At 35.1% G+C, this 13,645-nt stretch overlaps 1 protein-coding gene across 1 annotated transcript in view; it reads right to left on the bottom strand.

Moving 5' to 3' along the window:
• The window catches only part of LOC115211865 (ankyrin repeat and KH domain-containing protein mask), a 123,943-nt gene that overhangs the window by 83,601 nt on the left and 26,697 nt on the right, over nucleotides 1-13,645 (bottom strand). The window contains exon 2 of the mRNA XM_029780595.2: nucleotides 1,381-1,540. Coding sequence (XP_029636455.1) covers nucleotides 1,381-1,540 — 160 coding nt within the window. The remainder of the gene's footprint in view (nucleotides 1-1,380; nucleotides 1,541-13,645) is intronic.

Here is a 13,645-nt window from a genome sequence, read left to right as displayed (position 1 = left end):
ATAATGTAAGAATTTAAATTCCGTTACCATGACAAACTACTTTGATTCAAATCAGAATCTTACTAAACTCAAATCCCATGATCCTTCATTTTTGTATGTAGTGACCCATATCAGCTTTTATATCAAATGCTAGTGCAAAGTTTGCAAAATATCTGTTAATGTTTCTAAACCAAATGTGTATTAATAATCAAATATAAAATAAGCACAAAACGTTTTTGCTGTACACAATATAAAACAATTATTAAAAAAAAAAAACAACACAGCAGGTATAGATGTGCAGTAAGAAATTTGCTTCCTAACCACATGGTTCTGGGTTCAGTCCCACTGCATGGCACCTTAGGCAAGTGTCTTTTACTATAGCCTCAGGCTGACCAAAACATTTTGAGTGGATTTGGTAAATGGAAACTGAAAGACGCCTGCCTGTCGTATGTGTGTCTTTGTGTTTGCCTCTTACCAGCACTTGACAACCAGTGTTGGTATGTTTATATCTCCATAACTCAGCGGTTCAGCAAAAGAAACTGATAGAAGTACCAGACTTTAAAAAAGCTTTTTTTTTTTAAATAAGTCCTGGGGTCAATTTATTCAATTAAAAACCCTTCAAGGTGTTGCCCCAGTATGGCCGCAGCCAAATGATTGAAACAAGTAAAAGATAGAAGAGATAAAAAATAAGAGAATTCGACCAGAAGAAAGATAAAGATATCCAAAATCAAATCCCACGATGTAGATTAGAAAGTTATTCACAGAAGGTGTGTCATGGAAGCTGCCCCTTGTTAAATGTTCAAGTGAACGAAAATAAAAGTTATGAACAGAAAAAAATAATTCCAAATACAATAATCAAAATGAAAAAAAAAAAATGTCAAAAAACTAGGAATAATATTCCAAAAGGCAGCTTAGGATTAATAGCAAAGAACTGAGACACAGAACCATACAAAGTATCTATTTCAAGCAGAAATTTCTCATGACAAAAAACATGACACTTAAAACATGTTTACTCTAAGAAAAATAGTAATATATTATTCACATACACATATATATACACACACATAAACACAATATATATATATAAAACATACATACACATATATGAACACACAAACATATATATACATACGTATATGTACACACATTATATATCTATATCATATACACAAACATATATATACATACATGTATACACATTATCTGACTATATTATATACACACACAAACACACACACACATATATATATACATATACACACACACACATACACGTATGTACACACATTATCTAACTACGTTATATACACAAACATTATATGTATATATATAAATACATACACACACGTATGTATGTATATATGATTACTTCTTTTTTTTTTTTCTAATGAATTTTGTTACCTGCAACTTCTAGGAGGGCTTCAAGGCGAGCATGTGTTTCGGGATCAACAGTCTGCAAGTTTGCTCCTTCGATATTTTCTGCTGGTAATAGGAACTTCGCAGCCTCCAGCATGGGGGCTTCTGTGTCTTCTATTTCCTGACCCAAGAAAAAGGATTCCACCTGAAATAAAACAGAACAATGAAAAAAAACCATTTACTAGAGGCCAAATTGGATATTCAAAAGCAGAAAAATCTACATTTGAGCTGAATCTGAAAGCTAATAGAAAATATCATTTCATATGCATTTTACATCATCATCGTACAAAGTTTGTTTTCTATGTTGGCATGGGTGGGACAGTTTGACAGGAGCTGGCCAGCTGAAGAGCTGCCCAGGCTCCATGTCTGTTTTGGCATGGTTTCTATGGTTGGATGCCCTTCCTAACACCAACCAATTTGCAGAGTATACTGGGTGCTTTTTACGTGACACCAGCACCCAAGAGCTTGCAAGATTAGGATCGCTCAGCAGGGGACACACCAGTATATAAGGAAAACTGTGATTTTACTTAGCTTGATGTATTTTCTCAAGTACATCAAACTTCCAGGAGTCTTGGTTTCCTGCCATCCTCTCTGTGAGGCCCAACAACTGAAAATCCTTTCTCACTAAAGAATTTGACTTTTAGTTAAATATACATAAAGTTCAATAATTTTTTCCTTCCTTGTAATATCACAAATGTTTTTTTAATAATATTTATTTATACCATACCATATATAAACCCTTTAAACAACACTGATTTGCTTTTGTAATTAAAAGTTTTTAATTAATAGTAAAACACAGGATTATTATACCTGCCACGGAAATTAACTATTTGTTATTAAAACAATAAATTTAAAAACTGAAAATCTTATTTATTTCATCTTATTTCATGCATAGACACAAAGTAAAATCTGTAGTGGGTCGGGTGCAATCAAGTGAATCTATCCTCCAGCTTATTTTATCAACCTCTATCAAAAATACTCCTGAATATAAAGGTACAGAACTAAACATATTTACAAAGTAAGAAAACAGCACAGCTCCCATGACTTCAGGAAACATTTTTTCACGCTGAGAGTTGCTGAAGCGTGGAACAAACTCCCGGCATCGGTTGTTAGTTGTCGGAGCACTGCATCCTTCAAGACTTCCATGCTTCCTGAGATTCGCCAACACTACACTTGATTTTCTCCCCTCCATACACACACAAGCATGTTCACTTTCCAGACATTTCTACATTACTGCATGTACTTTATATGCACTTTCTGACAAGTTGTGGTGCACCTGAGCACTGTATACAATAATTTCATTATTATTATTATTATTATTATTATTATATTATTTAAATACTGGTTACTGCTTAGATATTTGAACCCTGTTACTCCATTTCCATTAATAATAAAAAATATAAATGATTTTTAACTGAGGCACAGGGCTACAAAAAAAAATGTGAGGGGGAGATATCAATTAAATCAACCCTAAAACTAGACTTGTAATTTGATCCAAAATTAATGGTATGCAGAATATAGAAGTCATCATCATTATCATTTGAGGTCCATGTACCAATGGATGAGTTGACAAGGACCCGATGAGTCTAAAGACTGCATCATGCTCCTGTGTCTGTTTTGGCATGGCTTCTACAGATGGATGCCCTTCCTAATGTCAACCACTTTACAGTGTGTACTAGATGCTTTTTACATGCCACCGGCACTACTGAGGTCACCATACAGCTCACAAGACAACAAACCCAGGAAGGAAGGATGCAACGTCCACTTTAGATGAGGATTAAGGTATGAGGTTGGAGAGAGAAGCTACATGACTACTCACATTTAAGAGAGAGAGAGAGAGAATGGATTAGAGGTATCTCCAAGGAGACAGACAGTGGTGATGTCCAAGTGGCACCTCAGGTAGCAGGGGTAGAAGTTGGTGGGGAGAGTGGAGGCTTTCAAGAGTGAATGAGGATGTGAGAGAAGGAAATCTATAAAGATTAGAGAAGATGAGGGAACAGGGATGCACAATTTGGGGAGGGTGCAGGGAGTAATAATAAAGATTTCTCAGGCACAAGGCCACAAGTATGTGGGGTGGGGAAAAAGTCAATTGCACCAATTCTGATATTTAACTGGTACTTATTTTTATCAACTCCAAACAACTGAAACACAAAGCAGATCTTGATATGATTGGAATTCATAACAAAGGCACACAACTAAAAACCATGGAATATTTTATTCAATCTTCTACCAATTCACTTCAAGACTAGTTTTTATCTTTGCAAAACTTCTCAATCTTCTCTATCCAATCTCAGGAAACATCTTAAAGAGACTCCCATTCTCACGGAGAGGAAATCATCATTGTCCCTACCAGCTGCAGACTTACTGCCCTTTCTTCCAAAAACTTAACTTCCATGTAAACAATATTGTTTTCACTGCAATGCCGAGTCATAACCTCCTAAGTCACCTATCTATGGACTTCATCTGTCTTGCATCTAGAGTTTTCTGTCAGATTATTCCACTACAGTGTGAGCCAACAAGGCTTTCTCTGACCCATACTAATAAATCTGGTCCTTTTTTCCCCTTTAATTAGTTTCAGTCACTGGACTTAGTATTGTATTGAATACTTAATGTGGTGAAATGTGTGACTGTGTGAATAAGAAGACTGCCACAGTTTCAGGTTCAGTCTTACTACATGGTACCTTGGATAAATGTCTTCTACAATAGCCCCAGATCAACCAAAACTTTGTGAATGAATCTGGTAAACGAAAACTGAAAGAAGCTCATCATACATATACATGTTTATGTACATGTGTATGTATGTATCTGAGAGAGAGAGAGAGAGAGAGAGAGAGAGTGCATTTGTGTATCTGTCATGATATTGTATGATTGTAATAGTCATTAATTTCCAATATCTTGTGAAAACATGTCTGGCCATGGAGAAATATTTCCTTGCTTGAAAGTAAGTATGGGTTGATGACAGGGAGAGCATCAGGCAATTACAAAATCTGCATCAATAAATTCCATCCAATCCTTACACGCATGGGAACAAAATGGACATTAAAATGATTGTGATGATTATGATGTAGCATTTTTTTTTATAAAACAATGCAACATGATTTTTCCCTTCAATATACACAGATATAACACATAGATGTAAGACCTTTTTTCCAGCTCAGGCAATGTGTGCGCGCACGACAGAGTGTAAGCACCCTGAGAGAAATGCTGGACATAAGAAGCATCAGATGTGGTGTGCAAGAGTGATGCTTGCGATGGTATGGTCATGTACTGCGGATGGATGAGGAGAGATGTGTGAAGAAGTGCCACTCCCAAACAGTTGAAGGTATCAGGGGGAGAGGTAGACCCAGGATGACATGGGATGAGGTAGTCAAGCATGACCTCAGAGCGTTGGGCCTCACAGAGGCAATGACGAAGGACCAAGATCTCTGGAGATATGCTGTGACTGCAAAGACCCGGGCTGCTTCCTGCACCAGTTCCGCATAGCCCCTGCCCATTCAAAGTACCTTGGATTTCAGAACAACCCGCTGTGCTTGAGGAGACCTATTGAATCAAGTACATGAACATCGAAATAAATATCAATGGAAATAGTAGTTGTGATACTTGTGCCGGTGGCACATAAAAAGCACCAATGCCAGCGCCACCTCGACTGGCTTCTGTACCAGTGGCACGTAAAAAGCACCATCCGAATGTGGCCAATGCCAGCGCCGCCTTGACTGGCTTCCATGCCAGTGGCACGTTAAAAGCACCAACTAATCGTGGCCGCTGCCAGACTCCCCTGGCACCTGTGCCGGTGGCACGTAAAAAGCACCCACTACACTCACAGAGTGGTTGGCGTTAAGAAGGGCATCCAGCTGTAGAAACACTGCCAGATCAGACTGGAGCCTGGTGCAGCCTCCTGGCTTCCCAGACCCCGGTCGAACCGTCCAACCCATGCTAGTGCGGAAAACGGACGTTAAGCTATGATGATGATGATAGCTTATTAGACTGCACCTAATGTGTGTATGTATGTGTGTACAATGTGCTTTTGTAGTTTATGTGTAACAAATTTTACTTTCACCTTAAGGCTACTGTAGAAAACATGTTCAAAGTATCAAAGAATGGGACTGAACCCAAAACTAAAAGGTTGCAAAATGAAATTCTCACCCACACAACCTCAAGATTCCGTTAGTCTCCTACATTTTACTTACTTTTTGTTACTTCAAGCTAGACACACACACACACACTTATGTAGTTGATACCACTCTTTACTACTTTTAACCATCTGCACACAAGCTGTCATCCACATGCAGCCTAGACACCTCACACTAGACTTCATGAATATCTGACCTCAAAAACATGACAATCTAGTCTCCTTCAACAACACAAAGACAAAATCACTGAGTGTCCCACTCTCAAGAACAGTCTTAAACCACAACCCCTTTACAACACACAAACATCATTACAAATGCCGGACCTCACAATTTCTGACAATCTTTCATGACAACATATAAATCCTTGATTAAAAATGTATTCCATGAATTTTCTTCCCTCAACACAGCCAGAAAATACTTCGGCCTTGATTAGTTACCAAGACAATGCTGTTGCTACACACACAAATATTCAAGAATAAATCAAAAAAAAAATAGGCCTTCAGCCAATTGACTCACTAACATGCCAAAACCACAAGCTCGCAGACTTGTCGTCTCTTTTTCTGAAAAGCCTCAGCTCCTCTGAATTACTCTGCTGCATACTCCCTCTATCCAGTCACACCGATCTCACTTCTTGTCACTTTTACCATGTCTTTATTTTTCTCTCAGGGTCTACAGTGAACACTTTCCCAATCCTTTCTCAATAGAAAAGGAGCTCAAAAAAATGTCTCCACACAGGCATGGCTTTGTGGTAAGAAGCTTGCTTCCCAACCACATGGTTTCAGGTTCAGTCCCACTGCATGGCATCTTGAGTGTTTTCTACTGTAGCCTCGGGCTGCCAAAGCCTTGAGTGGATTTGGTAGATGGAAACTGAAAGAAGCCTGTCGTGTATGTATTTATATATATATATATATATATATATATATATATATATATATATATATATATATTATATATATATATATTTGTGTGTGTCTTTTTGTCTGTGTCCCCATAACTTAGCAGTTTGGCAAAAGAGGCCAATAGAATAAGTACTAGGCTTACAAAGAACAAGTCCTGAGGTCAATTTCTTCAGCTAAAACCCTTTCAGGTGGTGCTACAGCATGGCCGCAGTCAAATGACTGAAATATGTAAAAGAATAAAAGAACACCTACATTTTCCTTCTAAATATCAATTGGGGTTCTTCATAAGCAGTCAATTATAATAGAAATTTTAAAATCTGTTATATCCGAAAGTATATTCATTTGCTGGATTAAGTTATTGCACAACAGTTATTACAGGATATCGCACTTAAAAAGTTTGGGTCAATTATATCAACCCTAATACTCATTACATAAATCTCAACCTGTCAAATCATTCAGCTATACTATGCTTTCGTATAATGAGATACAACACCAATTTACACCAATAAAAGGATGCACACACATGTACATAGGTGTGTATGTACAAACATATGTACATGTGTACATACATGTGCATGTATAAATGAGACATGTTTTGCAGCTTCAATCTACCAAATTCCAGTCATCAGTCTACCCAAGGCTTTAGTAGAAAACACCTGCCCAAGGTGCTACTCAGTGACATGCAACATAGAACTATGTAGCTACAAAGTGAACTTCTTAACCATACAACTATGCCAGCTACTAAGCATATAACATTATGAATAGCTAAGCTTCTATATTAGAAACTTGCAAATGATTGTTTTAAACTTCATATCATACACTACCAAGTAATATCTGGTAAAACCATGTAAAAAGTGGGTAACTTCAAGATAGAAATCATAGTTATACAAAACGGCATCCCAATTGAAAACATTTAAAGAAAATATGCATAAAAGTAAATTTGTCAAGCCATACAACTCATTCTACAGAAACAGTTAACATTTGGCTCAGCACAATCAAACTGACCAAAGCATAGAAGGGTAATATGGAGTGTATCTATGAATGGAAAGCATTTAAGAATAGAGATTTGATAGAGAAAAGTTAAGTGCAAGGTTGGAAATGTTCTCCAGAAGAATGGATTGTTAAGGTTTTATAATCCCAAAAACAATATTTAAAGAACAGAAAAATAGTGTTCAGCAGTTGCAAAGAGGCAGAAATTGGTGCAGGATGTATCTAAAGAACTCAATTATGTTACCTGTCTATACATGAAAAAAAAAAACATACAATGCTTTGTCACAAAAGTTATCCTCTTAGAAAATGTTTTGCATTTTTGTAATCTACGCACACAGATGGGGGGGGGGTAGGTAGTTATTTTTATAGCAATCATACATTCTGAATGCCATGACACATTCAGGTGGCTTCGTGCTGCTTTACAATGACAGTGGCAGCAATACTTATTAGAAGGCACTAAAATCATCAATACTATTAATGCTTTTCTCTTGGACAGGTACAAGTTGACAGCTGCAGGAAAAAAAAAAAAAATTAGCACACAGAAGGAATTCCATGGAGTTAATGATTTAGCAAGAATGTATAAGGCATAGTGGTTAGTGCAGAGCCTGGGTTGAGTGGACACAATATGGATGATGAAAGAGAGTTGTTTGAAGGGGAATGGCACAAGATCACCCAGCACCATGGAGCAGGGGCTACTACAGTAATATTAGAAAAGTTAGAGAAAGGAAATAGCACTTCTGTGGGGTGTGTAGATGAGTGGCTTCATATCAATCAGTTAAGTAGTTTTGGATGCAATCTCAAAGACATCTACATGTATAGTAGCAGGACCTATTTCTTTACTACCCACAAGGGGCTAAACACAGAGAGGACAAACAAGGACAGACAAACGGATTAAGTCGATTATATCGACCCCAGTGCGTAACTGGTACTTATTTATTCGACCCCGAAAGGATGAAAGACAAAGTTGACCTCAGCGGAATTTGAACTCACAACATAACGGCAGACAAAATACCGCTAAGCATTTCACCCGGCGAGCTAATGTTTCTGCCAGCTCACCGCCTTAGTATAGTAACAGTACCATCCTAGATATGGAAGCAATACTGTACAAAAACATTAGGAGTTAGGAGTCTTTGTGACACAGTCCTGGCTATGTTGAGATTGTGTCATGAAGGAGACATCATCAGTGATGGTGAGGCTTATTTAACATATATATTAACAATATAAATTTGTTGTTTATATTGGGAGAAAGGGAGCGATGATAATGTTTTCTTCATATGTGCAGTGATTATGTCTTTGAGATCTCTGTTCATGTAACCAGTGTGAAGACAAACTAGAACCTTGAAAGTGTACATCAGAGAGAACACCATCAGCAGACCATAACAATGAGATCTGATCAGAAGCTAATAATCCAAGAGAAGAATGAATGGTAGACAGTTTTGTCAAGTGATTGTTTCAGACAAGGTTGAAACTTAGCTAATTTGGGGGCAACAAAATGTTTGTACCAAATTTCTGAAACACGGAAGCCCACTGGTGAATGACGTAACAGAGTAAACCTTCAGTAGATCTGGCTTTATGAAAGCTATTCTGGTGGTCATTGATTAAGAATTGTTACTATCACCTTTGAGATGATGGAACTGTGATAGGAAAATAGGTGTCAGAATCAGAGGAGTTTTCCTACATGGGAAATGGGAATGAGAGACTGAAGAGTTTGGTAAAGATAAGGATAGGTTCAGGAAGCATTGTTTGAGTGTAAAGAAAGAAACATTGTTAGGGTTGGTTGCCTTGTTGGTTTTAAACAAGAAGATACTAATGCACCTGAAGTGCTGAGTAAAACAGTTCAGTATGTAAGGGTGGATGACTTTCATCAAATATTGTCATAGAGAAAAAGTAAGAATCCACCAAAAGAGTGTTAATTTATTTTGTCATTAAAAGTGTCCATGAAGTTAATAATAGACAGACAGAAATGTACTGTTTTTAGTGGCTAGCCATTGCTGAGGAATGATAATGGACTGATTAGTGATATATATATATAAAACAAATCATTCCATATTTATGGAAGACCCGTGGCTTCCATAAAATATGTAGAAGCACTGCACTTGTCAGCTATTTAACAGAAACCACTAGCTCCACATCTTAGAATGTGCTTCTCCTCCGGATTTATGTATTTCTACAAATGATTATATATATATATATTAGTGTATAGCTAGTAATGCCACTGGCTTTTGAATTCTAACAGTAAGCCCAACACAATATAGGTTGTTTGTGAGGTTGTTCAACCCTTAAGAAACAGCACCCAACTGTTCCTTACTTTATATTTGTATCGTCTTTAAAAAGGAGATGTTGGTTTATGAAGTCCAAAATAGGACATGTTTGAAAACAAAATAATTCTAGTTGAAATGCTTTTCATCATAGGTCTGGAGAATAATAACATAAACATATACATGCACGTTTGTCTGGACCTGTTTGCATGTACAGATTGGTTTTTACATTAGTTTAGATGATGTATAATTTTACATTGTCTTTTTAATTTTGATTATTTAAATTTTGTCAAATTTTTCAAGTGGTTTTATATATCATAACCAAAGTCATGTTGGAACACTGCCTTCGGTTAAATATTTCATCTTTTTCAGTGTCTGTGTGCAGCTGAATTGGCAGTTGTTAGAAGCTAGAATAAATACTGCCAGAGAGGCCAGTGGCCTGCACTGGAATAACAAAAATGAAAGAAAGATATACTAGATTCTTGATTTATTGAAATTATCTTAGCTTCAAGAGATTATTAAGCCGGTATCTAGCAGCAATTGCAAATGTCACTACATGAAAAAGAATGATAATCTTAAGCAAATAAACAATTGTCAGGAACATGTAGTTATGTGGTTGAGAGGTTTGCTTCCTCAGCCACATGGTTTTGGCTCTAGGCCCACTGCATGGCACCTTGGGCAAGTGTCTTCTACTATAGCCCTGGGCCAACCAAAGCCCTTGACAGTGAATTTGGGAAACAAAAACCGAATGAATGAATACACTAGATGCAAAGAATGGGCAAATGCTAGAAACAAATGAAGAGAGCACATTCTGCTGAATGTGTAATGTTAGTATGCATAAAATGGTAGAACACAAATGAGCGAAGAAAAAATAAGATGAGCAACTGAAAAATCAGTTATGGTAGACACAAAAGGGATTGTGCTAGTACAAATATGTGAAGTATATGAAGGATGACAGTCAGGCAAAGAAGTGCCAAGCAATCCAAATAGAAGGAATGTGTAGAAGCAGAAGTAATGAATGATAATCTCAAAACACTAAGCCTTACGAAGTAGATGACAAGAGCCCTTAAGTAGTGGCAAGTTTTTATGCTAAAAAATATGATGATGATGGTGGTGGTGATGACAATAGAGGCAGATATATATCATAATCATTTATTATTTTAGGAAGGTTTATCATCAACCTTCCAAAAATTACATGTAAATATGAGATTTCAGTACAATCATATGCAAAATTAAGTTCAAAAATTTAATTTTTCTGTCTCGGAAAACGTAACTGGATTATCATAACATTATGAAAACTTAAAGAAATACAACTACATGAATTCAGATGAAGGATTTAAGAATGACCCACTTACTAACAATCCTACTGAAAAGAATGGTCTAAAATTCAAAAACTGAAGTCCACTATAATATTATCAGAGATTGACCTATCTTATACAATAAATATCATGTTCAGTTAGGATAGTTATGTATATGATAAACCAGATCAGCCTGAGTTAACATCTACCAAATCTGTGAAATAGCCAATGAAAATATTATCAACTATTTTTTAAAAACTGTCTTCGATTCATTATTAAAGAAATAATCCATAACCCTTAATTGGTCTTTATATTTCTTCTGAACATTCTTAATAAAGTCCTATTCTATTTTAATCTATTCTGACCATCCATTTTTGTCTTAACTAACAATACACTAGCAACATCTCTCCATACAGAGGTTTGTGTTTATATGTATTTTCCCTCCAGCACATAACTATGAGCAGTTTAAAATAGGTTTTAAACACATAAGGCTAGTAGCATAGTGTAACTAACTGTGTACTGCTAGTCTTGGAGAGTAAATGAGAAAACTTAGTTAAAAATAACTTCTTTATATTAATCTTTATTATTATTATTATTATTATTATTATTATACTTTAAACATATTTCACTGTCAAATAATCTTAAATTATTCAAATGAAAATATGAAATAAGTTTAAAATTTAACTCCATTTACCTACTTGTTACTTACTGCTAATGATATACAACCAAAAATGTGCACTTTCACAGCAATTTTCCAGCTGTCTTCTGGAATTAGATACAAAGAGGCAATCTATGGGAAATTTTATAATAAATAAATTACCTCAGAAGTATTTTCTTCTCTTTTTGAAATAAATAAATTACTAAGGATAAAATTTCCCAATTCACTTTTAAATCAAGTTTGTAAAATGAATTCTTTACAGTTTATCAGAATATTGCAAGGGTCAAATCAAAGAGGAGATAAGAAAAAGGAAAAGAGGGAAAAATGAAAGAATTTCAACATAGTAGTGTTTATGAAAACAATATGATGTGTATGTATTACTAATCCAGAAGAAAGTCAATTCTATTGGACAGAATATTTCAAGATAAAAAATCCCCAAAGAAAATATTGATAATATTAGAATAAATTATTTTTTGTAAAAAATAAGTTTTGTCCTAGTGTTTCCAGTAAAATATATGAAAGGACTGAATGATAAATTTTTTGAGGTTTTTTTTATGGTTAAATGTTTGGCAATTTAAGGCTTGTTGTATCATACTAATTTAGGTATTTCTTTATTTTTTAATACAAAGACTCAGATAAAAATTCAAAATATTTTAAATACATTATATTAAAAAAAGAGCGCAATTCTAAGAAGTTTCATTTTTATATTCATGTCAGTTAAATGAGAGTAAATGCAAATTCTTATCATAAACAAAAGTTTATAGAATATAATAGATTTTAGGTCATAATTTGAAGAATAAAAAAAAAAATGAGGTAAAGGAATTTACATTAAAAATCGTTAAATTAACAAGAAAAAAAAATTTAAGGAACTTTGGCTGGAGTCAAAAGAAAGAGGGGGTAGAAGGAAGGAAAGGAAAGTGAAAAGAAGAAAAAGGGAAAATAAAGAGGCAGAAAAAGGATGAAGAAATAACAGAAGAGAGAAGACAAGGAAAGGAGAATAAAAAAAAAGGAATAAAGAGAAGAATAGGGAGAAGACAGATGAAGAGACAAGAGAAGGAAGACAAAAGGAGAAAGGAAAAGAGAGAAAAATAGGCAGAAGGAAGGAAGAAAATGGAAGAATAAAGGAAGGAAGGAGAAAAAAAAAGAAAAAAAGGAAGGTAAAAGAGGTAGAGATAAGAAAGGAGGAAAAACATGGAAGAGAGAAAAAAAAATAAAGAATGTAGAAGAGAACAAAGAGAAGGAAATGCAGGAGACAGAAGAAGGAAAAAACGAAAACAAAATGGAAAACAAGCAATATAGTTTAATAGAAAAGCTGCACCAAAGGAAAATCAATGCAGCTGTTTTACAATTTACTCAATATACAAACATCTATTAACTCCTATATTAGAATATCTAACCACGGAATGAGAGAGGAGAGAAGTTTGGTACAGCATAAAGCAAATAACAATGAAGAAGCAACAGTTTATTTAGAAAATGGTTTCACTGTCAAATATTTAAATACTTGCTTTATAAATGTAAGTGTATATATAATGCTTTAACTGAAGTCACTATATCACAAAGTGGTATTTAACAAACAAAACCAAAAGCCTACACATCTGCCTTATTTCTTTTTTTTTTTTTTTTTTCCAAGCTTAGGAGAATGTGGAAGAATTAGAATACTGCTGAGATATGTGACAAAAGTCTACAAGAAAATTTACTAGGTTAGTAGAACAAAAAAAATAAACAAATATGCAAAACTGTCACAGAAAAAAAAGAGAGAAATTCCTCCTTCCAGATTTATTTACACAGCATTTCATAATTAGCCCCAAATTTCAGGTACAGATACTAAGAAGGCTCAACTTTCAATTATATTACTTGTATTTGAATGATGAAATATATGCATGGGTGTGCATTTTTACATTCATTTCACATTTATCAATTTTACATTTCTCAACAAAAATATATTCCTTCTTTATCATTATTCAAGCAAAATCCATGCTGATGATAATTTAGGAGGCAGTGAAGCAGAGTTATTTAC

Source organism: Octopus sinensis, linkage group LG5 (genome assembly GCF_006345805.1).
Source record: "Octopus sinensis linkage group LG5, ASM634580v1, whole genome shotgun sequence".
NCBI lineage: Eukaryota > Metazoa > Mollusca > Cephalopoda > Octopoda > Octopodidae > Octopus > Octopus sinensis.
The sequence above is the reverse complement of the archived record's forward strand: the minus strand, read 5'-3'. Positions and strand labels throughout refer to the sequence as shown.